We start from the raw sequence: 23,547 nt of genomic DNA on the forward strand, positions 1-23,547 counted from the left end.
GAGTGAGTGTGTGTGAGTGTGTGCATGTGTGCGTGTGTGAGTATGTGTGAGTGTGTGAGAGTGAATGTGTATGTGTGTGTGCGCGTGTGTGCATGTGTGCGTGTGTGCATGTGTGCGTGTGTGTGTGTGTGCGCACGCACACATGTGGTGTGTTGAAGTAGGTGGCATCAAAGACCAGTCCTCCATGTTTCAAAAGAAAAGAAAGCAACCTAAAGCTTGCCCGAATTGTCCCACGCTTCTCACGAGAAGGCGTGCTCCGTGCTTGTCGTCGTTGTTTTGGTTTACGTTTGTCTCCCTGGGGTCCTGTGGTCCTCGATTAGGAGCGATGGAGAAGCCCTTTGCTCTACTTCCTACCCATCCCCTCTCCTCCACGACAGAATATGATTTCCCTGTATCACCAGCTGGAAATTTCGAAGCTTCTGAATGTTCCCGTTTGTGCACTGCTTTTCTCGACGTTTCGTCGAGAAGACTGTTTGGAGATAATGGCCAACAAAGGCTCCAATTATACCTTCCCTCTGAGCAAATGTATTCATATAGATAAACGCCTCTTCCTTAGCTGCTTAGCAAACCACCACGGAGCTCTGAAGAGTGCAGCATGGCTTAGCTGTGAGTGTAACTGTAAGAAATTCCTTTCCCTGTGTTTCAAGGAAGCACATGCATGTCCTGTGTGTGACCTAAAAGATAGATGCCCACCCCTTGCCATTAAGAAAACACAGTAACAGGCAGCAGGTGTCCGACCTCCGTAATTAATTCTTTCTATAGCAAAGGAGTATATTTCATAATTTCACTGCCAATTAAATAGTGTGTGACCGCATATGTACATGTTCTATTATGCCTAATTAGCCAGGAAGTTGTGAAACCCAGTCCTGTAACTCGAAGAGAATGTATGCGCATGTACATACACTTAATTTTGGTAAATATTCCCTGAAGTATCACAATTATGAATCTTCCTCAGAAATCACTGAGCGCCAACCGTAGCTGGTCGCCTGAGAGAAGATTGTGAGCTGAAACTACAAACGAGGAACGAAGGCCATTTTTCTTTAAGCAGCACTGTACCAAAGACCAGATGGTACAAAAAGATGGTGTCCTGTGCTGGCTCCCTAGAGCCCTCGTGCCAGAGGCCTGCAGAACCCAGACAAAGCTTCTTCAAGGGAAAGCACAGGGGGAGAAATGCATTGTATTGGAAGAGAAGAAGGAAACCAGGAAGAACACTGAGCCACCGGAACGATGGATATAGTCCTTTCGAATTTCAGAACGCAGAATAAAGGTGTTATTACCTAAGTTGGCAAACATGTTATGCTGCGCACGCGCACACACACACACACACACACACACACACACACACACACACACACACACACACTGGCTATTAGAACAATTAGTAATTTGAGAGAATACATTATGAGTCTTCCTGCCAAGAAAGAATGGATGGCCTCTAGATCTCGGAGTCTCCATAGTCTTGACAAGTAAGTCCCTACCATGAAGAGACAGTGAGATGGGGGAAGGTACTTGTGCCTCACAAGAAAGAAGACAGGGATAGCTTCCAACTTGATCAGACCCAATGGTATCAGCTTGACCTTAGGTGTGTGTCCCTCTGATGGACACAGATAATGTTCACATCTGACTCATCTTCTGTAGCTGATTCTGTGACCTTCTGACGTGTGTCGGACAATACAAAGACTGGCAATTCTCTACTGGAGCGGTCGGAGTGCCTGAAACAAGCCGTGTGGACTTTCATAGTGGAATCCTCTGAACTCTTTCTGCTCGTTCTAAAGCCGCCATGAGAGCCCGCTGGTGACTGCGTGGGAACCTGACAGCTGTGGAATTTTAATTCTAGACTTCAACTAGGCAGAGAAAGGAAATGAAAATCTCCTTGCTGGCAACGAAATGAAAAGTGTTTACATGTGAAATTAATCGTCAGCACGAAGAGCTTCCACAGCCACTGTTCCTCGGTGTAATAGTCTGTCTGTTTCGCTGCTGACTCTTTTAGATTCCGTTTTTTCTAAGAATAACAGCAAAGACTTTCAAAGGTAGCAAGGAGCCACAGGCTAACAACCGTGTCGGCTTTTTCTTTCTCACCACCGTTAAAACCCACTCATTCCGTGGATTTCCTAGGCTTTGGTGGCGCATGGTTCAAGTCTAGGTGCAGCAGCTCCCGGCTTAATAGAGCAGAGCGGTCCTGACACTCTGATGTCACTTGCAAACACTCCTTATGTTTGCAAACACTCCTTATGTTTGCAAACTCCCCTTCCCATCCCAGCCTCATCCTTCCCAATAGGAAGAAGCTTAACACAAGACAACATACCTAAATACTGCAGAAACCCAAAACAGAGGGCAGGTATGGAGAGATCACCACATTTCTGCCAAGGCACCTCCCCGGGACCGAGGTTAGTCTGGTACAGGGATCAGAGCCAAGTGCGGTCTAATCTCAAAGAAGTAAGCTCAGTGCTGCAAGTCTGGACTTTAATGGGTGACTTTTCGGTAATGAAGACAAAACAAAGTCTAAACAGCTGATAACAGCTTAAAGCAAACCACGAGGAAAAGCACAAGACCGAAGCTTTGGAACAGCTCACGGTGTCTGAGGAGAGACTTTCCAAATGAAGAACCAAAGGCTTTTTTAAATTCTGAGATTATGTAGTTGCTACTGAACGATGAGAAGTAAGGGGGGCGGTGAGACACCTCGGAGGCCCATGGGGCCTGTTCTCCGCCCTGCACGACGGCCCTACGGTACGTGTGTATGCATCCGTGCACGTGCGCACATGTGCACACGTAAATTAATTAATCGATTAATTAATTAAACAAAAATAAAATTGTTTTAAATCAGAGGCCACAGTGCACACTGCCATTGCAGTAAGAAAGAAATGAATGAGAAAGCATAAAAAGAAGAAAATGGAGCCCTGGTGAAGCTGCAGCCAGAAAGCCTTTGAGGCCTGACAGCAAGGCCTAAGCTTCTCTTCACCCCCATGACTCCGAGAAACGTGTTAATAAAACCTTTTACCTCCCTGGAGTAGACGCAGAATAAATATTTATTTGACACCTCTGAGTTCTAAGTCTGGACTACCTGGTCCCTCTAGATGAATTTGTTTTCATTTGTAAGCAAGAAAGGAGAAGCATTACACCCTGTGATCCAACCTGGAAGGCCCGTCAGAAGGAAAACGGGAAAGAACGCTGTGGTATTCGCTCTGTATTACACCCAGTGTGCCAAACTGCAACTGAACCTTAGGGCGGCACTGTCTACCACAGAAAAGGCAACGCTGCTCCTCCTCTCCGCGACCTGCACACCCAGCAGCTGGTCCCAAGGCTAGCGGGAACCTCCAGACTTAACTTTTCTTAATATTTTAATTTGTATAAATTATTTTTTTAAAAAAATGCTAACAAAGGAAAACACCAGGCAGCAAAGTGAACCAACCCCAGTCTCCCGACTTGATGACATCATGTCGATCACTCTGGGAGTGTCAATCATCAGGTGTCAGGCTTCCACTGTTAGAAGTCTGGCTTCTCGTCACCAAGGATGCTAGTTCCCCTCGTCTTTGTACCAAAACATTACTGCGCTACCCATTAATAACAAAAAAAAACTCTACCAAATGGAAAAATAATAGCTTATAACTATATTTCTTTTGCCACAGCCTTCAGTCAAATGCGAATAAAACACTTAGACGGGGAATTTGGACTTTCCCTGGTCTGGGTGGACAGAGAGATCGATTGTTGACCGTTGCCCTGAAGGACTGAAGGCATTCTGGAGCATTTATCTAGGTGACTTGTACGAAAGACCTAAGAGGAAAGCTTTGCAGAAAACCTGCATCTCCACCAGTGTTCATTCCAAAAGGAACAGTTCGCTCTCCCGCTCAGTGGACGCGCTCCTGCGAGCAGTCTCATACACCTCGGCACTCTGCAAAAGCCATCCCGTGGGTCAGTGCTGAGGAGCTCCGTCCTGTGTAGACTGAGGTGTCCTCACAGCATCATGACAGACCTCCAGGTTCGGAAGGAAAACGCTTTCTCCATCAGAAGACACAGCATATAAAGTCTGGTCTTCGTACATAAAGGAACAGTATCTACAGATCTGTAGGTACCGCCTATGGGTGCCCAGGCTGAGAGAGGCCACTAAGCAGGTTCTGCTAGCCTGTCCTCCAGACAAACTAGCACAAGTCTAAAAGGGTGCAGGAAAGGGAACGGGCTCAAAATGGATGGGCTACAGCTCTGAATGAACACTGCATGCATTTCAGCGAGGTCTGAAGGGAAGACATCGTTCTGTTGAAGAGTCCTGGGAAGCAGAGGACCAGAGGAAGACCTCCACTCCAAGTGGAAAGAGTGTTCCAGAACAAGGTATCAAGAGTTGTGAAGATGGCCATGAAAGGAACTTCAAAGAAGCTAGAAGGTAAAGCACCCAGCAGGGATCCCACCTGCCTTGTAAGCACCACGGAAACCCCATTTTAAAATCACACCACCATCATTCGAAACCCGGACTTTATTCACCAGCCCTCTATTTGATTCCCCACCCCGAGTCTTTATCCCACTGTAAACCAAACATCAAAACTCTACTTTTCCACGAGAAGGGCACGAGGAACAGGTGGGTGTTGTGGGAACCCACACAGACAGAATATATAAATCCAGGGGCCCCAGTGACATGTAGAAAGGCACCATAGTATCAAAGGCATCAGAACTCTCTGGTATATTTATTTGCCTCCCTTTCTCCTTACTGAAGATGAGCCCAGGGCCTTGTGGGTGCTAAACATTCATTCTACCATTGAGCTACACGCAGCCCAATCTGCATGCATGTTTTTTCAAAAAGCTCAAGACAAGTTTACTTATTTATCTGTTTACTGGTGCTGGGGAGGGGACCCAGCACTCTATGCATGCCTGACCAGCATTCCACCAGTTCCACTCCAGTCCCTGGCACTAATCAATAATTCACACCTCATCATTTTATTGTAAGGATGTGACAAACTGACACACAGTAAGTGTTTGCACCAGGGCCAAGCACAAAGGTGGGATGCCCCTGGACCACCCTCCTTCCACTTAACTCATGTAGATGCAAACACTGAGGAAAAGTCTGGATCTGTTCCAGGGCCACACAGCCAAGACATGGAGAAAGCAGAGTGCTCCGTCTTCACAGTCCCACCCGTCAGGGCTGACAGTGCGCTTCTCTCTGGAACTGCCTGGAGAGTCTCCCCCAAAGCCCTTTTGAGAGCTGAGGCCCACTTTCAACCCCAAGGGTGCTGGCACCCGCTCTGAGTGCCCTGAATATGAATTTTAGGTTTCTGATATCCACTGTCAAAGTAATTTTCTCAAATTATCTGTTATTCTAAAACCTATTTCCAGTAATAGCCACTCCTTCAAATAGAACTTACCTTAAAGGGGGAGGGGGAAGCAGTCTTTGAGGATATAGGATTTGTTCCACGGTGCCCAAGTGTTACTACTGTTGCTGTGGAAATCTATTGTATGAGCAGAATCTTCAACATGGCTAACTTAAAACTTCAAATGCTTCTGGACCTAACCTAAAAACACTGGCAGTCTCGGTTTTCTTCTCTCACTATCTCTGTCTCTCTGTCTCTGACTATCTCTGTCTGTGTCTCTCTGTCCCTGTCTCTCTCACTCTCTCTCTCTCTCACACACACTCTCTCTCATTCTTATTCTTACTCTCACTCTCAATGTCTGTCCTCCTCGCCATGCCACTTGTCTCAAAATTTCTCTGGAAGGAAACATTCAACACAACATAAATGTATCAGCAATCGCTACAGGAAACTCCCAGATCATTTGCTGAGAAACTACATTGTTTCAATATGACAACTAAATGAATTCTCTAACAGCTCCTCCTCCGAGAGCCTGCGAAAGTGGTTCTACTCCTGCACTTTGGTCTCTCTCATGGAAGGCATTTGGAATCTCCTTCACCATAGCTTTGCTTTTCAAATTTCTAGTCAACTTTACAACAAACTGCTAAGTTAAGAGAATTAGAATCTTGTCTTTAGCAATGACGTGTGCAGACGAACCATGCATTGCATAAAATACAATGTGACCGTGACTAAAAAGAAAGAAAATAACACCAATTAGAGCAGAAAGGCAGTGAGCAAGCTAGTAGAGATCGGAAATTCTGAAGGAAAATAGATTTAGCATGACTTAATTTGGAAACTTTGAATTAATGTGGTAGAAATCCATGCAGTTCTAAAGACAGGCTGATGGAAAGGTGGAGAAGTTAGCAGGCTAATTACGAGGTCTTCATGGCAGAAAGACACCAACCAGCATGAAATGAAGTGTGACCTAGTTCATCTTCAGATCACACAGAAGACGCTATTCAACCAACGTCAACGTTCTAGGAGAGGACCAGCCAGTGACTTTAGCACAAATGTGCACTGTCAAGTAAGTTGCTTCCAGGAGGCCAAAGAATGAACTTAATTGAACCTCTGATTGGATCGATTGTGACAGGTAGACAACCAAACCTCATAAAACACAATTAAAGTTTAAAAACATAGTCCTCAGAAAAGAGGGGTTTAGGAAGAGACTTAGTAACGTTGAATGGAAAGATGTGGAGACCTGGCTCCCAGGCCATAGTAACGAGACTGGAATACTTTAAGATTCTTCTGTGAAGAACTGAGCAAACTGTCAGGCCAAGGCCCTGGACGACGTGACGTTAAATCCAACTCTACGAGAGAGCAGAGTTCAAGAGTCGGTCTGGTTCTGACCATTTGGGCTTTGGAAAAATCAAATCCAGACAATCAAGAACTAAAAATGTAAGACTAGAAGGGCTTAGAGGAGGTACAAGGAGACAGTTTGATTCTGTATTGACTAACTGGTTAAGTTCAATTGTCTAATCAATTCGTGAAAAAATATGCACAATGTCCTTCCTTTCTGTGAGGTAGTAGGCACTCGGTAATCTTTGTAGAACGAGGAAGCACACTTTCATCAATAAGTAATGTCCCATTGATTTGGACTGAGATCATCTAAGAAGCAAACACAATTTTCCAAAATGCTTTAAGGGGTGCAGGTGCTGAGGAAATGTTTCCGTGGGAAAAGTGCTTCGACCAGTTTGTATTCCCAGTGCTCACATAAGAGCTGGGTGTGGCAGCTCACGTCTGTCACCTCAGTGCTGGACTGGGACAGGGGGATCCAAGGGCTGCTCAGGCTCTCGGAAATCCTAAGTGCCAGTTTTAACAAGGGATCTTGATATGCAAAAGAAGATGTGAGAGCAATGGAGGAAGACGGTGGACATCAATCTGCAGCCTCTAAGTATGCACTCGAGTGAGTGCGTGTGCATGCGCCTGTGAGTGCTCTCTCTCTCTCTCTGTCTCTCTGTCTCTGTCCCCCCCTCTCTCTCTTTCTCTGCCCCCCCTCTCTGTCTCTGTCTCTCTTTCTCTGTCCCCCCTCTCTCTCTGTCTCTCTTTCTCTGTCCCCCCCTCTCTCTTTCTCTGTCCCCCCTCTCTCTGTCTCTGTCTCTCTCTCTCTGTCTCTCTTTCTCTGTCCCCCCCTCTCTCTGTCTCTGTCTCTCTCTGTCTCTGTCTCTCTTTCTCTGTCCCCCCTCTCTCTCTGTCTCTCCCTCTGTCTCTGTCTCTCTTTCTCTGTCCCCCCCTCTCTCTGTCTCTCCCTCTGTCTCTCTCTGTCTCTGTCTCTCTTTCTCTGTCTCCCCCCCCCCCTCTCCACAAGCTAATCAAAGAAAGTCTCCTCAGGAAAGCGGTGATCTAGTTAATAGCATTCATCTGTTCAAGTTCTCACTATCTTAATCATGAACACCCGAGACCCTCTGATGCCGCAGGACCGTGAGGCATGGCTGGATACCTTGTACAGTGTTCACTTTTTCAGCTGGTTTAACCACGTCCCTACAAGGCACTGGAGTGACGTCCCACCATTGTGCTGCCAATTGCTGATATGCTACACTGCGCAAAGTGCCTGGCAAATCTTCAGACTATGGTCCCAGTGAGCCTTAGGGTAACTTTTAAGAGGATGACCTAGTAGAGGATATGAAACTCTCCTGCGGAGGGAGTACATAGTACTTAGTACCAAACCCTTATGGGGCCGTGTATGCAGCTACCTTAGCATGTCTTATCCATCTAACTACTGATGGTGGTTTTTCCTTCATGGCTAGAATGTCCAAGAAGAAGTGTCTTTGCTTCCTAATCCCTTTCCTGTCCAAAGATGGTTTCCTGTGTTAGACACCAACTTCATCCAATAAGACTGTCCTCAAAATGCCTGGGCCTGTATTGAACAAAACAACTTTTGTAAAATTCTCCCTGCTTGGCCTGTGGTATTTTTCCCTGCTGGAACTGAATCAAACCTAGCTCCACCAGGAAGGCTGTTACCTGCCCCAGTAATCAAAGGATGGCTGTGTGTGATGGAGATCTGAGTGCGGGAGCTGAAGGGCTGGTCAGGCACAGCAGCCCCTCTGTGCACATTCTGAAACTCCTCTGTTTTAACTCCCTATCGGTGCGGCTGATTCCGTAAGTCCACTGGCACCACCTACTTGGCTCTTGTTCCCCACCCCTTTTTCCAGAGTCCCGAACTCTCAATTTCAGCCAAAAAGGATCAAACAGAGCTTCCTTTCTTCAGCCATACTCCCTTATATTGTTTGCATTATCTTGAGTTCAAGTTATTCTTACTTTGTCCTCCGTGAAAGGAGGGATGGCCACCAAGCCACTGAGCACTCTGAAATCAGGGCTTCTGAATGCTTCTGTCTGTATGCTCCTAACACCCGAGGGCAAACTGGCAGCCATGATTCTGTTCTGGGAGATTCCATCACCTTGTGAAGCCAGCACATCATCTGCTCCACCATAAGTACCTCCATTAGAGTACTGAGAGGCGATCCCTGCTGGCTGCCGGAGACACACCACTACTAACTGCGTGCATAATGGTACTCCACAGCCAGAACCCCAGATGAGGCCTGGGACTCTCCCTGAAAATGGCAAATCATACAAACCGAGCATCCTGAGCTAATGTGTGAGCACTTCTGCTTAAAGCGGTGTAAAAGAGGAGAGCACAGAATTTAAGAGCTGTGCTTCTAGGATGGTTTGATCTGACTGAACTGTTCCCTTCGCCTCCCTAACACTGCGAAATGTTCGTGCTAGAGGCCTTGCATCGATGAGCACATCATCTGTCTAGACCCATCTACTTCCTGGACCACAGGATTGATAATCTGAGATACTGGAGCTCTGCACAGGGACAGGCTGTTCAAGGTTATAAATTCTGAAGTAGGCCACCTGGCTGTGGCCAGAAATGACAGGCTGTCGTGTATCTATGACCGCTCACTTATTTATTCCACAAACATTGGAGCACTTATTGATCACTGGGGATGTGCCAGACCCTAGTTAGACATGAGCAGGGACAGCATCCTGGCTTATATATGGACGCAGGCTCTATTCCAAGGTCCCATTAGAACATGTTAACGAAGGTTGGGGGTTGTTTCTATGCTGTGTAATGGGAACGCCAAATTAGTTTGCTACCCATTCAAAAGTTCTGAGTGATGAAACTTTCCCATCTCTGAGTTCACCACCCTACCCACGGAGGAAAGGGAGTGGGGCAAGACATCACAGCCTTACTGCTACCAAGAAACGCAGGTTTCTATGGTCAGTCAGTATTTTAAGGTTGCAAGCCTAGCGGGTCAGGAAAACGTTCACTGGTATGTATGGTAATGGCTGGTGCTAGGCAGATACATTACAAGGTTCTTGAGGTTATTCCTGCCAGGCTGGGGGCTTTATGGATTCCTTCACAGGGATCATTCTCAGTGTGAGAACACCTTTATTGTGTCAGGAGTGCATTCCTCACGGACCATGCAAGCAAAGACACAGAAGGAAGCCTGGGACACATCGAGAATAACCAGTGACCTAGGCTGACCACTTTCATTGCTACAGATAAAGGATTGTGGTTCCAGGCAAACTGGTTTCACCTCAGAAATTAAATTTAAGAAGATCTAAAACCATGAGCTGAAAAAAGAAACATATTTGAACAGAAAAAAAAAAAAAAGACAGAGGGCAGATAAACTGTTCCAGGCCAATGCTTACCTATGTTGCCCTTGCTGAAAAGCTCAGAAAGGGGCTCAAGTCACAAGACAGGACTACAGTGTTGACCTATGTCTCCCTCCCTGAAAAGCTCAGGGATGGGCCAAACTCACCTATGGAGGCTATGGGTGCAGATCCTGACTCTTCACAAGGAGATCTTGAAGCTAACACCTCCCAGAGTGAGACCCAAAAAGTCCCCCATAGGCAGACTTGGCTTTCCTCAACTTTTGTGAATCACATGAGAAGATTTCCCTCAGATACTCACAACTATTAATACGTGAACATTATTGAGATGCTACTCGGAGTTCCCGTTTGAAGTATGTCCAGTTAGTCAGGAAGACCTGACAGAGACGAGTAGCTGAATCCCTAACACATGTGGTCAGCGCGAACCTGCACCCAGTCTGCCTACGGAGACGGAACACGGTGTCCCATTTCAGGCATCAGGCCCAGCAGGAGGCTCCTGTCTCAGTGGACAGTACTGCCACAAAGAAGGGCTGACACTACCTTGAGAAGTGTGGCAGGCAGCCTCCCTTTCCCTTCCGGGTGCCTGGGCAGGGCCTCCCTTTCCCCACTGTGTAACCCTTGGTCCAAGGACAGTAGGGGAGCAGTCAAGACAGCTGTGCCTTTAACCAGAGACTACAGTGAGTAGGAAACCCGCTCTGCTCAATCAGAAGGCAAAGAACCTGAGATAGTTTGGTAACCTGAGCTACAACACTCAGCCATCTGGAAGACGTCTGCTCTGTGGCTTCTTATTGCTTAGCAAATCAAGCCCTTGACTTCCAGGTCTGACTTTTGAAGCTCACCCTTGTTAGCACAGAGCCCCATGACAGGAACCAAGCACCATTGAAAGCATGAATTTCTGATATATTATTTCCATCTGGAATTCTCTTCTGCCTTCTCTAAGTATTCTTAATTCTTCATGCACCCAATGCTTATTAAAGATTAGTTTCAAGACTCGGGGATAGAGAAGGTAACAAGGCATATTACTCCCTATCAAGGAGAAAAGAGTTCACTTGCAGGGTTTGGGCTTTGTGCTAATGCCAGTCAATTGTGCAAGTCTTCCTGAAATGCTATGCTGGGGTTCTTACACTACACTCAGGATGACTGGTGCAGTCAGCATGGGTAGTTAGAGGAGGCATGCATGCTGTAGACCTGCTATTTCTAGCTCTAGATTAATTTTTATTTCATTAACGAGAAAGGCTTCCAGCATTACCAACCCCCTTCCTTTGTGTCCCCTTTCTGGATCTTACATAGAGCCCTGGAATATGGAGGAAAGCAGTGTTTGTTTCCTTCCTTCTACAACTAAAATACGCATGCGCTGAGGTCAGGGGCCAGGTGTGTGTCTTCTGCACTGTAAAGAACTATGCTGAGTTGAAAATGATGTTCCGTTCACAGGCGAAAGATGCATATTCCTGCTGCTAACTCTTCTTATTCCTGTGTGTTCAGGCATGCTGTCTTTGTGTCCTTGGGACCAACGACTCAGATTATACTAAAAAGAAGTGAGTGTTAAAGTCGAGGGGCTGGTAGGGAAGCACCTCCTGGATTCAGGAGGGGTTTTGAATGGCTGTGGGACCAGCTGCTGTGAGCTTTGGGTACCATGGATGGATCAAACCCAGAGTGCAGGCTCCTCGTTGCCTACTCAGGACATGGCTCTGAGCCCTGGGGACCCCAGCAGTCCAGGCTACTCTAATGGGCGAATGCTACACTTTATGGTTTAACCTGTTTCTTGCTCTTTTATAAGTAATGTCATTGTGTGTCATTGTGTGTCATTGTGTGTCATGTGTGAAAGTGAACGTTACACTCATTTCAGGGTCAAGGCACTTGAGGAGAGGTTAATGATACAGATTACATCTACGTCACCAAAACTAATCGTGGCAACAGATTAGTGCTAAATTAAAAAAAAAGCCAACTTAATAGACATTAGTGTGTACACACAAAATATTTACTATATACTATTTTCTAAGCATGATCTATGAAGTAGATAAATCCTTTGTAGGCCTATAATCAGCAGGGCAATAGGAAAAAGGTTATGAACTTCTAACAAATTATGTCATCGGGCTGGTTTGTATCATATCACGGCCAGTAACGAGCTGACTGGTACTGGGAACTTAGTGAAGAGAAATTTAAATGCTTAAGTCCCAAACTAACAGGGCTGACCATGTTTACCATGTACTCGTCAGAAGCACTGAAGTTTTCTTTTTTTTTTTTAACTAATGAAATGAAATATTATTAAAACTTTCCCAAAGATAAAAATGTCGCAAAATAACTATTTTGGATAAATGTAACCCCAAATGCTAACCTGTTTTGTAGTTCAAGCCAGAAGAGCAGTTTGGAGTTGGAATCTTGCCGCCTATCGTCTGACAAGATAACACAGTCCAAAGGCGCTTGAAATCTTCTCCCCTTTGTATATCTGGACTGAATTGCTAATAAGACTGCTTTATCCCTGGCCTTTTCTTGCACAGCACAAGAATGATACAGATAAAGCAAACAAATCCACTCCTACGTTGTGGCAGCAACATTTGAATTACCCAGATGAATCAGATGAAATCAAGGGTTTGTTTTTTCTTTAAGCATAATTATTCAGATAATTGTGTCGGTCTTCCATTTCACCGAAGCTCTGAGGATCAGGTCTTAGATGGCTTCCCAGCCATCAACAACACTAATGAGACAGCACAGGGTCAAGGACCTGGCCGGCCCTGCAGCATCACTGGCGCCACCTCCAGGCCGCCCAAGGCACTGGCATGCACACCAGGGCTTTTAGTGACCAGGTAAATAAATATTTAAATGTTCAAAATTCTTATCTGGGAATTACTCATTCAGTTTTGCAAAGTATTTCTAATTCTGGAGGAATTTATTTTAAGATTTCAAATGATGTGAATCCCCTTTGTATATTTATGATAATCTAACCTATACCTAACTTTTTAAGAAGTGCACAGTGGGAAAATGGAACACACTTTGAATAGCTATTTATTCCAAGATTTTTTTTCCTCGGGTACTATCTCCGACCTGACTCTCTACACAGCTCAAGAGGAAGCTGGACTGGGGCTAAATCCAGATAGATTGATTATCTCTTCTGTCCTAATTCCCCAAACAATCCCCAATTCTCTCCTTCAAAGGCACAGGAAGGCTTGGCGAAACACAAGATGGCACCATATAAAATTACCCTCCAAGGCAGCACCGAAAGTCACCTCAACAACTAGTCAATTTACAATCCAAACCCATTGACAAGGGCTGCCAGTAAAACCAACCTTCCCAGCCCTCCCATTTCCTTAAACCAGGGACGTTTATGTTAATTAATGTGGGGAGTATTAAGGGGGCTTGCTCCTAACCCCATAGCATGCACAGAAAGCACAGTGCTTTGAAAGGTACCATAGAGTCAACTGGTCTTTTTTAACGTATCAACCATAAAGAATTAAAATTGCCCCAGTACCCAGACCCCCGTTAAAACATTCCAAGTCTTTGCTTATACCTCCGAGAGTTATGACATACACACACAGGGAGACAGGCCTACTACCTGGAGGGTAAAAACAGGGCATTAACTTTGGCAATGGATTAAAAATCTGGTTTTTCAAAGTAGTTTCAATAGGATCACCTATATGTTCTGAACCGCTTTCTCCTTGTTGTCATGTACAGGTCAAATACTTATAAAATAAAATGACAAGTTGGCAGCACATCATAAAATAGGGATCTGGAGATCGAAACCCAGCAAAGAGCTAAATGAAAAGAAAAAAATTCAAAGACCCCTATAGACTTGTGGTAATTAAAAAGCTATGCAAACTCTACAAACTGCAAACGGTAAAGGGAAGGGTATGTTTGCTAGAAAACTGGAAAAACGGGAGAACAAGTCATTGATAAAAACAGTGCTTAATAAAGGTGCAGAAAACTATGCTTAGAACTAAGAACTTAGCACTCTGAACAGTATTTGCCTCCAACAGCAAAATCATGCTATTGGTACTCCCTGCGATTATGCCCATAGGCCACAAAACTGAAGATAGTCATATATATCATTTATTTATCTATTTATTTTAATAATGCAAATGACACTCTATGAACCTTCCATGTCTTCAAATTACTACTGTGAAACCCTGTGTTCTAGTTTGGTTTCTGACCCCGTGATAAACACTACATCCTAAGCATCCTGGGGATGAAAAGGTAGTAGCTTGACCGAGATGATAGAGTCCATCCCTAGGGGAGCCAGGGCAGAGGCTCAGAATGGAACCTGAAGGCAGGAATTAAAGCAGAGTCCATGGAAGAACACTGCTTACAGATTGCTCCTCACCGCTCGCTCGCTGGACCACCTGCCTGGGCTGGCTCCGCCCACAGTGGACTGAGCCCTCCCACATCAATCACTGAGCCACAGACAGGTTCATAGGCCAATAAGATTGAGGCAATTCCTCAGTCGGGGTCCCTTCTTCCCAGCTTACTCTAGTATGAGTTAAGTTGAAAAAAGCTAACAGGACACCCTACAAACTTAGGGTATGTACATGGTCAAAAGAGATTTAATCATAACCTGTAGAATTCTAGAGCTTACTGGCGAATATCTTACATTGGACTGAATCGATAGTAAATTTGTATTTGAAATGAACCTTTTTAGAATATGGAAATTAGAATCTCCGTAGTATTTTTACATTATGTAGATGAAAACGAGCGTTTAAAGGGAAAGCCAGGCTCGTGTATATTCCAGAGATGGTCAGTATTTAAACACCCTGCTCCCCGTAAGTAATTGCTACTGGATGTGAGTCAAATCTTTCAGTAAACTAGATAAAGAGTTCTACAAAGTAGTTCCAGTTTTAATCAAAGAAACTAACTTCATTTTGCTTAAAAGAAAGAGGTTTAAGACATCTTTAGTATCAGGCTTTAAAACTATCTATTTGAACCTTTTTCTCTTTTACATTATTTTACACAAGGATTTTTAAGAACGGGGACTTTCCAGATACGAGAATTGCTAGAAAGTGACTTGGAATCGCCCTCAGACAATAACTGCTGGTGGTTTTATTTCAGGCAATGGGCTGGTGCCAGGGAGGCCTCTCGTCTTGATGAAAGGAGCCCGAAAACTTGTGAGAATTTTTGGTTTCCCGAGTAAAAAAAAAATCCTCCCAAGAGAAACAAACTGTGTTCATCTATTCTGCCACCACATACCATGGACTACAGAAGGAAATTAGCATTTAATATTAATTTGTCTTTGCCTTTCAGCCTCTGAGTGATTCCAGCTTTCACTCTCAGCTTGGCGGGCACGCCTCTCATCCACAAAGCACGCTCCGCCCCCGACTACAGAAACCTGGTATTTTGCCTTGACCTTGATGTATAAGACCAGGTTTAGCAGGGTTCAACTGTCCTATTTATGTTTAACTAAAACTGTCACTTGATACATTGCAATATACAGCCTTTGTGGTGTGGCTAGAGTGATACAAAGTGAGCAGGGCTCTAAGAGAGAGGCAAAGTGAGTGCCCACTCCAGTGAAAAGAACTAAATAAAGTACACTCCGAACACTCCGCCACCACCTTATTGCTCTACACAAACGTTTAACTGGAAAGGTGATATGGAGGCAGCTGTTTGCAAAGAGCCCGTTGATTGGTTTGATTTTATGCTCGCCTCTTTTGTCTTTCTGCCCCGATTCTTTAATTCATTAGCAAGCCGGCCCAAGCAAAACCTACTTTGCTTGGTGCCTTGACACCCACTTGTTGAAATGACAGGCAAGGCATATGTTAAAAAAAAATTTACAAAGCTCACTCTTAATGAAAGCCAATCTGAACTCATTTAATTGCCTCTGATTCATCTTTCTCCTTGGAAGCTAATTCTCAGTTGTTCTCACAGAAAACATCAAGTATATCAGATCCAATTTTAATTCATTAAATTCCACCCTCATTTAGAAGACAAATGAAAAAGAGAAAATAAGAAGTGAATTAGGGATTCAGACATGTCAAGTAAGACTCGGGTGCTCTGAGGGCCATCAGCCTCTTCAGGAGGGTGTGCTGCACTGCGAGGGGCTTCAGAACTACTCGTCCTTTCCTTCCCACAGAAGTTTAACACATGCACTTCGCTGCTTTCAATGTATATTTTCTATGTTGCTCTATTTAATCAGAAATTTAACTGCCCTCTCTGTATACTCCTTGGGAGAAATAGCTACCTCTTAATTTAGAGGTTACTAGGCCTGCCCTCTGAAACTGAATTTTCTCTTTTTAAAGAAAGTTATTAGTCAGCAAAAAAAATGCACATATATTTGAATAGCAATACATAATGTCTTCATTAAAAATTTGACATCTACTGATACTAAGGAGAGCATCTTATAGCTTGTGACTTGGGCACAGACTCACAGTTTTTTGGTTAAGTTTTAGCAGCCTGCAATATAAAAGCCATTGCTTTGTTCCAGCCCTCCTGCCGGTCTCCCTCCATGCATGTCACAACATGTCAATCTTCCTAAAGAACAGAATAGGTCCTGTTGTTTGAGTTAAATACAGCCTTTCTCTGAGACAAGAATTTTAGCTTTATATTCAAAATGACTGCAAGTCAATAGCTCTAAGTCACCACAAGCAACTCACACAGACTGCTCTACTGCAAAGCCCTTACATGTGGGAGACAGAAAGAACCTTCCAAAGGTCAGACGGGGTGGAAACAATAAAGTGTCCCTGTGAAGGTGAGAGGCTAACACCTCTATGTAATAATTGAAAAGCTAGCTGACAATTTCCCTCTGTTGACCGTTCCTTACCATTTTGAGAATCTTAATAGTCTTGGGCTTCTATTCTCCCCTTCTTCAGTCCAGGGAGACCAACCTGCAAAATACGTTTAAATACAGTAGACACATTGCTTCACCACAGGTCAGCAAATGCAAAATGCCTCCTCAGAGGTCACAGACAAATACCCACTCTGTGTGCAGAAGATAAGTCCCGCGCAAATTATTCTAAACATTTCCCTGAAGGGGCTTTCCAAGTGGTCTCCAGGTTTACATAGGGGACAAAGGAATGCCTAGCACACCAGGCTCTGCACTCCTGGGCTATTCTTAGTGTCTGGTTCATCTTTAAATTGCAGTTCAAAAGGCTTAGCAACTTAAAAGTAGACCCAAGTGATAAAAATAGATTGTTTGCTGGCTGCTCTTTGTTCTCAGACACACTACTGGCAGTATATTTGCAATCAAGACAACAGAACGAGAATCAGACTTCCACCGTAGTGTAATGCCTCAGAGTGGATATTTTTGGAAATGGCACTGCATTACATAACCTTCCGTGTTTAAAAAAAAAAAAAACCTACACAAGGGAGAAAGTCAGGAATATACACCATTATGCCCTCTCCCCAAAGCAAATAAACATTAATGTACACGCAGCACTGGTTTCCGCTCCACCTCTATTCCATTGGAACACAACTCTTTTGTTAATGTAAGTTACGGAAAAATTAAGATGAATGGAAAAACTAAAAGTTCTCCAGACCGGTATCAGAAGCATTTAAGAGTTTTCCTATAATGTTGTTATAGAAACACAAATGCAAATCAGGTTATTAGCGGTATCAAGAAAAAAAAAGTAGTCATTTATCTTTAATGCGCCCGCACCCCAAGTTCAACTGCTTTATAAGAAAATGCAGGGGGGGAAAAAGTGTTACAAGAGCTCAAACAGGAAAAGACCCACGGCCGCTGCTGCAGCGGCAACACTGAAAGAGTAATCAAGTGTAAGGATTTTATAAAGGGAGGGGAAGCTTGCATGCACCAAAGTGCATTTAATGCAAAGGAACAAAACAGCTCTCAACAATGAGCAAGAACATTAACCACACCAGCAGGCAAAACCCCACCCCTTCACAAAAGAATTCATTTCTTTCAACTTGTGCATTAAACAAAGGAGAGGGGGTTGTTAAATCCCAGCATTAATGCAGCGGGAGCAAAATGACATAATTTCTCCAAGGTGTCAGCTTTAGCTCTAAAATTTAGAGGGAGAAAGCATGTACTCTGCAAGGTTGAAGGGTCCAGCTAAGAGCAAAGGCAAGGAATCTACACAAAAGAGAAAGCAGCGCTCTCGGCTGGGGATGAGAATGGCATATACTTACAGACAAAAGCCCCGCTCCCTGTTCACTCTCTCTGCTCTCTACACCTGAAACACAAATGTGGATGAAAAAGGGCATCATGCTAGAAAGACAGCTGAGGGGGGAGGGGGAGGGGAAAGGGGTGGAGGGAGAGGAGGGCGGAGGGGGGGGAGGGAAACAAAACCCCAGCCCACTTCACTTCCAAGAAGTGCTGCCTCCGAAAAGGAGGGGAAGGGTTCCCTGCCTTGCGCGCTCTCTCCAAGAGTGTGTGTGTGTCTTGTGTCTCTTTCTCTCTTTAAATCAGTCTCTCAATCTCAACTCCTCTCTCTCTCTCTCTCTCTCTCTCTCTCTCTCTCTCTCTCTCTCTCTCTCTCTCTCTCTCTCTCTCCCCCTCCCCCCCATCTCCTCCCACCTCCTCCCCTCTCTTCTGCTAGTGTACTAGTGAACAATGAGCTAATTCTGATGGAGCTGGCGCGCGGCCAGCGCCCCAGCCTTGCTGCCACCGCGGAGCCAGACTGCTTACTCGGCAGGAATCGGCGGCTCGCGGCCCCGTGGGCGCGCGGCCAACACGCGCGCGCTCCCCGGCCCCCGCACCCGCGCCGTCGCCGCCGTAGGGCACCGGGCCCTGGGGGTTGTGGGGGATGGGAACGCGCCGAGCAGCCCCGGGAGCTCTGCGCGCACTCTGGCGGGATCTCCGCCTCGCCGCGCGGCGGCTTTGCAGACAAATAAGGAGGCGGAGGCGGTGGTTTGGGGGCGTGCCAGGCGCGGAGGCGGCCCGCCAAGGAGAGGCGGCGCAGCCCTACTGTAATAATAAACCTGCGGCCGGGGCATCTGAGGGAACCGGGACAGCCACGGCCTTGCCGCCTTCCCTTTTATGTGCCTGTCCTGAGCACAGCAGAAAATGGTGCCCACGGCAGCATCGGAGCGCGCACGGGGGCCCCCATCCTAACTGGTCCGGGCTCCCCGAGGCGACCGCCCCAGCGCGGGGAAAGCCCGAGGTTGGAATCCAGGAGGTTGGCGCAGCGGGGTCAGGGGCTGCGGGCAAGAGGACGCACACGCGCACGGTCGCGTGCACAATCACACGCGCGCACTCGGACACTTTCAGTCACGCGCGCGCACAGACTGCAAGAGGAGGGCTGCCTGGTGGGTGCAACCGGAGATGCTCGTCCTTAGAGCTTTTCTTCTCCCCAAGGATTTCAAAGTTCTCATCATCAGCCCCTGTAGAGCAACTCTCCTTAAGTTGTGGGTTTCATACGGGAGGAAAAAAAATCTGTTTTGTTTTTTTAAATTCATGTAAGAAAAATCGATCTTTTCCTAGCAATGTAATAGCTAAAAATGTTGCAACTAGTGGTGTTGCCAGGACAGCAGGGTATCATACTATGGTAACTGTCAGATGTTTCATAGTGAAGATTAGTTCCTAATTAAATTGCCTTGCCAAGTGTGAGACAGGGAGAGAAATATGGGGGAGATGGGGGTGGGGAGAGATAAAGGTCCCCAATGTCTTCTAAATTTGCTATGTACATTTTAGCCCTAGTCATTAAAAGCAATGTTATCCATTTTAACAAAGAGACGACACATTTACAAAAGTCAATTTTAAGCCATGTATTTATAGAATGTTAATTTTTTGAGTCAAGCACTGGGTACAGAAATAGCAAACCTTGAAAAGTAATCGTTTACAAGCACTATTCTAAAATAACTACGAGCTTATTGGAAGACTGGAGTGCTTTTCAAACTACAAAAGCAACTCCAGCAACAAGTACCTTTCATAAAGACATGAGTAGGATGCTTGGGAAGCCCAGAAGTTCTCCGACTCCACTGAAAATTTCGACTGTTGTTTTTCCCTCAGGAGCATTTGGGAGGAGAGAGTGGGAAATACGTGGTGGAAAGGGTAGATGGCCAAGAACAAAGATAAGAAAAGCAATTCAGCAAATTTCCCTGATGTATTCACGGTCAATGTTTTCCTGTCAGAAAATTCTGGAAAGCAAGTATGGAGCACAATAGTCTGGGTGTGGGAGAGGAGGCCCTGGGGAAAGCAGGGTTGTCTGGTTCAAACCCCTGAAAGGCTTGTCAAAGGGATTTCACAGAAGATCTTTACCATCAGGTCCCCAGTCACTACCAAACCAAAGATTACCAAAAATTCATCCCAGCAACTTGTCAGAAGTTCAGTCTTGAGTTCAAGCCTGAGGACCTGAGTTCATTCTTAAAACAAGTGAAAAGGGGGGATAAAAAGGAAAGAAAAAGTATGAACCCTAGCGAATTCTCCGTGGACCTCTGTGGTGGCTCCAGTCTTCACAGCCCTTGCTGTACACACATGAAGACCTGAGTTCAGATCCTTAGAACCCCTGAAAAGGACAGGAGAGCCTGTGAATGCAGCCCCAATGCTGGGGAACAGAGACAAGCAAATTTTCCCAGAGCTCTCTGGTCAGGCACTCTAGCTAAATAAGGGAGCGCCAGGCTTCGAGAGAGAGAGAGAGAGAGAGAGAGAGAGAGAGAGAGAGAGAGAGAGACAGAGAGAGAGAGAGAGACAGAGAGAGAGAGAGAGAGAGATTTCTCTCAAAATTAAATAAACAGAAAGGAAGATCCCCCACGCCTGCCTCAAGGGTCTCACGGAACAGGGTGGCTTGTAACACTTTGATGAACTATGTGATGGAGAGGTGAGACAGAAGAACAGAACCCTGTGCACAGGCTATGGAGAGAGGCCAAACTGGAGACACAATGGTGACAGATGGTGAGAGAGGCTGAGGTCGACACGCCATCTTTGCCAAGTAGGATCTGTGGGATGGTGTTCAACAGTCTGGAACTTACATAGACGCAGACTCAACCCCAGAACATAACATGTGACTGTGGGATCCCCCAGGTTCTGGGCAGTGAGAGGCCAGAGATAAGAAAAGGTTCACCTTCTGGATTGGACCCTATCAAAGTAGGACCATGTTCTGTGATGCAACCGGAGGCCACGTTGAGGTCTGTGGTTCATGCTGCTGCTCCAGGCCACATGAAGCCTGAGATCCGTGTGGACATATGTGCTGTTGATGTCCTTGGGCTTTTGGCCTCATGTAATCATGCTGTTGTTGTGAGTGGCCTGTGTAGCCACCTGAGGCTATGTTGAGGCCTTAGGACCATTCAGCCACTGAGGGCCATGAGTTGTTGGTGCTAATATGTCCAGAGGCCATGTTGACATCGGAAGCCAGTATCACCACTGAAGCGCATATGGATGTCTGATGTCTGGGCTGCTGCCTGAAGCCATGTTGATATCCATGGGCATAGGAGAGTTGGCCCACCATCTATGGTTGAGGAAGGGGCCCAGTGGGTATGGGCAATAAAGAACTGGCCCCAACCCTCCCCCATGCTAGCTGGCTATGGTGTGGGTGCTAAAGGGCTGGCCCTGCTCCTCTCTGGCCACGGCAGAGCTGTCCTCAGTTGATGGCTTCTGGTGTGGATGTAGAAAGACTCATCCTCCCTTGTGAAGCTGGCCACTAGAAATGTGACCAGGCTCCACTGGGAATACGAACGACACAAAATGTACTGATTTTTTTTTCTTCCCCCACTTTGTCTTTTTTTGGGGGGGGAAGGGTTGGGTGGGTCCCAGAGGAGGGGTGTCAGGAGGAATGGGAGGTAAGTATGATCAGGTACAAGATATCAAATAATAAATAAAAATATTTATTCAGCCACATAAATAAATAAATAAATGGATTGATAGATAATAAATAAATAGATGATAGATAGATAGATAGATAGATAGATAGATAGATAGATAGATAGATAGATAGAATATAAGGCTTGTCACATAGCCACTCCCTCTGAATTATAACATTTATGTTAGAGGTGGAGGTTGGGGTTCATAAAACTGAAGAGGTAAATGACTTGTACGCCTCCCTCTAAGGGAAGGGAAAGTTTTGAGACCCCCATTCCCTCCCCAGTTTGATAGCACCATTAAACAAAGGCTGGGGGAAGAGACTCTGTCCTACCAAGCCGTGGGGAAGAAGGTTCTTGGAGACAGCAAGCTGCTTCCCGTGTGTGCAAAGACTTCCATGGATTAGCCTTCCTGACTTGGGAGATATGTTGGTGTGGGTTTTCTGCAATATAGCTGCTTTGAAATATCCCTGCTCCTGTTAGTCACCCCCAAAAGAACTCATTAATCCACCAGATTGGATCAGTCCAATCATTACTTCGCTGTCCTGAGTTGCCTTTCGGGGTAAAGGAACATGTGTATCTTGTGTCTTCCCAAGAAAAGTTATTCATGACTTCTGGCCCACACATGGACCTGTGTGTGTGTGTGTGTGTCTAAAATATAAATAATTATCTAAACACACACACACCACAGGACAGGCACATGCACACATACACACACTGCTTCTACATGGACACAATTACCCTAAGGTGTCTTTTGAAAACCAGGGCAATTTTGGATTAATTAAATATTAATTTTTCATCATTGCAGTCAGAGATATCAGGTGACAGGTATTTAAGAACCCTGGCTCAAAACCATAGCTCAGTCATCTTTTATGTTTCAGAGAACAGTTATGACATAACCATTCAGGAATCATCCTTGAATCCCTTCTAGGTTCGAAGGGATGGAATTAACTACTCAAGGGTAAGGGAGGACTTCACACCAGGTCACCTCACCCAAGAGCTTTAGCAATAGCTACTTCATGGTGGCCTGACTGTTGTCTCCTATTCACTACTGTCTGCCCTGCAGAATGTGCAGTTGGCCTGCTTTCCTTTTGAATCATGACATGACTCTTTTACACACTAAAGGCCATTTGTAGCCTCAAAGTGACCACAGTCCAACTTTCCAACTTCAACATTTGTTTCTCTCCTCATCATGGAGTGTAACTGATCAGACCAAAGTCCCTGCTGGTCCTTTCCCAGTCAGAAAACAAAGTCTCTCAAACCTCAAATGTGAACCCACTGAATCTTTACTGGAACAGTGAATGAATGGGGTACTGAGGAAACATTTGTCCACCATAAAACGCCAGTAGAAAACACATGGTGACAAGTTACTATGTGCCTGGATGCTGCCAAGCCCTCTGGTGAGGCAAGCTCACTCCTAGTTGAGAAAAACTGACTTACACTATCAGAAGAATCAGATCCTCTCCTTGAGATGGAAAGGGCTGTTCCTGAGTCCTGTGTACTGTACGCAGTGGGTGCAGGCCCCTGGATAGAATCAAGGTTTTCTTTAAAGGGAGAAACACCATGAAGTAGACAATGTCTTTATCTTCAGTGCATCTGGGAGCTTAGAGGACAGAAAAAGAATCAAAGTCGAAAATAAGGACAGTTCTAACGTTCTCCTCCGGACACATTGTGGAGAGCAAGCCTGGAATCAAACTAGGCTTCACTGACAGTTTCATGAGGGGCCAATGGTGAAGCTGAATTCATGAAAAAAGAAGGCTCAAGTAAACTGAGGAAGGAGGGGAGGCATATCCAGCAATGGTGGCAGGGCAGGGAGGATCATAAGCTTAGAAATTATGCAGCCGGTGACACCCAAGCATCATGAGAAAAGGAGAGCCCTAGGTTAGAGCTTGACTCATGCACTCCATCCCTGGCTGCAAGTACACCGAGGAAT

At 45.5% G+C, this 23,547-nt stretch overlaps 1 protein-coding gene across 4 annotated transcripts in view; it reads right to left on the reverse strand.

Annotated features, from left to right (window-relative positions):
* The window catches only part of Nrep (neuronal regeneration related protein), a 29,524-nt gene extending 10,839 nt beyond the window's left edge, over positions 1 to 18,685 (reverse strand). Inside the window, exons 1-3 of one of the 4 annotated variants that reach the window (NM_001419560.1) lie at positions 18,508 to 18,685; positions 18,009 to 18,052; positions 16,687 to 16,750 (exon numbers count right to left, since the gene is read on the reverse strand). In NM_001419560.1, coding sequence (NP_001406489.1) covers positions 16,687 to 16,689 — 3 coding nt within the window. In that variant the 5' untranslated portion in view covers positions 16,690 to 16,750; positions 18,009 to 18,052; positions 18,508 to 18,685. The other 3 variants (XM_063277456.1, XM_063277457.1, NM_001419561.1) reach the window with 3 other exon arrangements.
* Between the last annotated feature and the right edge of the window lie 4,862 nt (positions 18,686 to 23,547).

This window comes from Rattus norvegicus, chromosome 18 (assembly GCF_036323735.1).
Source record: "Rattus norvegicus strain BN/NHsdMcwi chromosome 18, GRCr8, whole genome shotgun sequence".
Classification (NCBI taxonomy): Eukaryota; Metazoa; Chordata; class Mammalia; order Rodentia; family Muridae; genus Rattus; species Rattus norvegicus.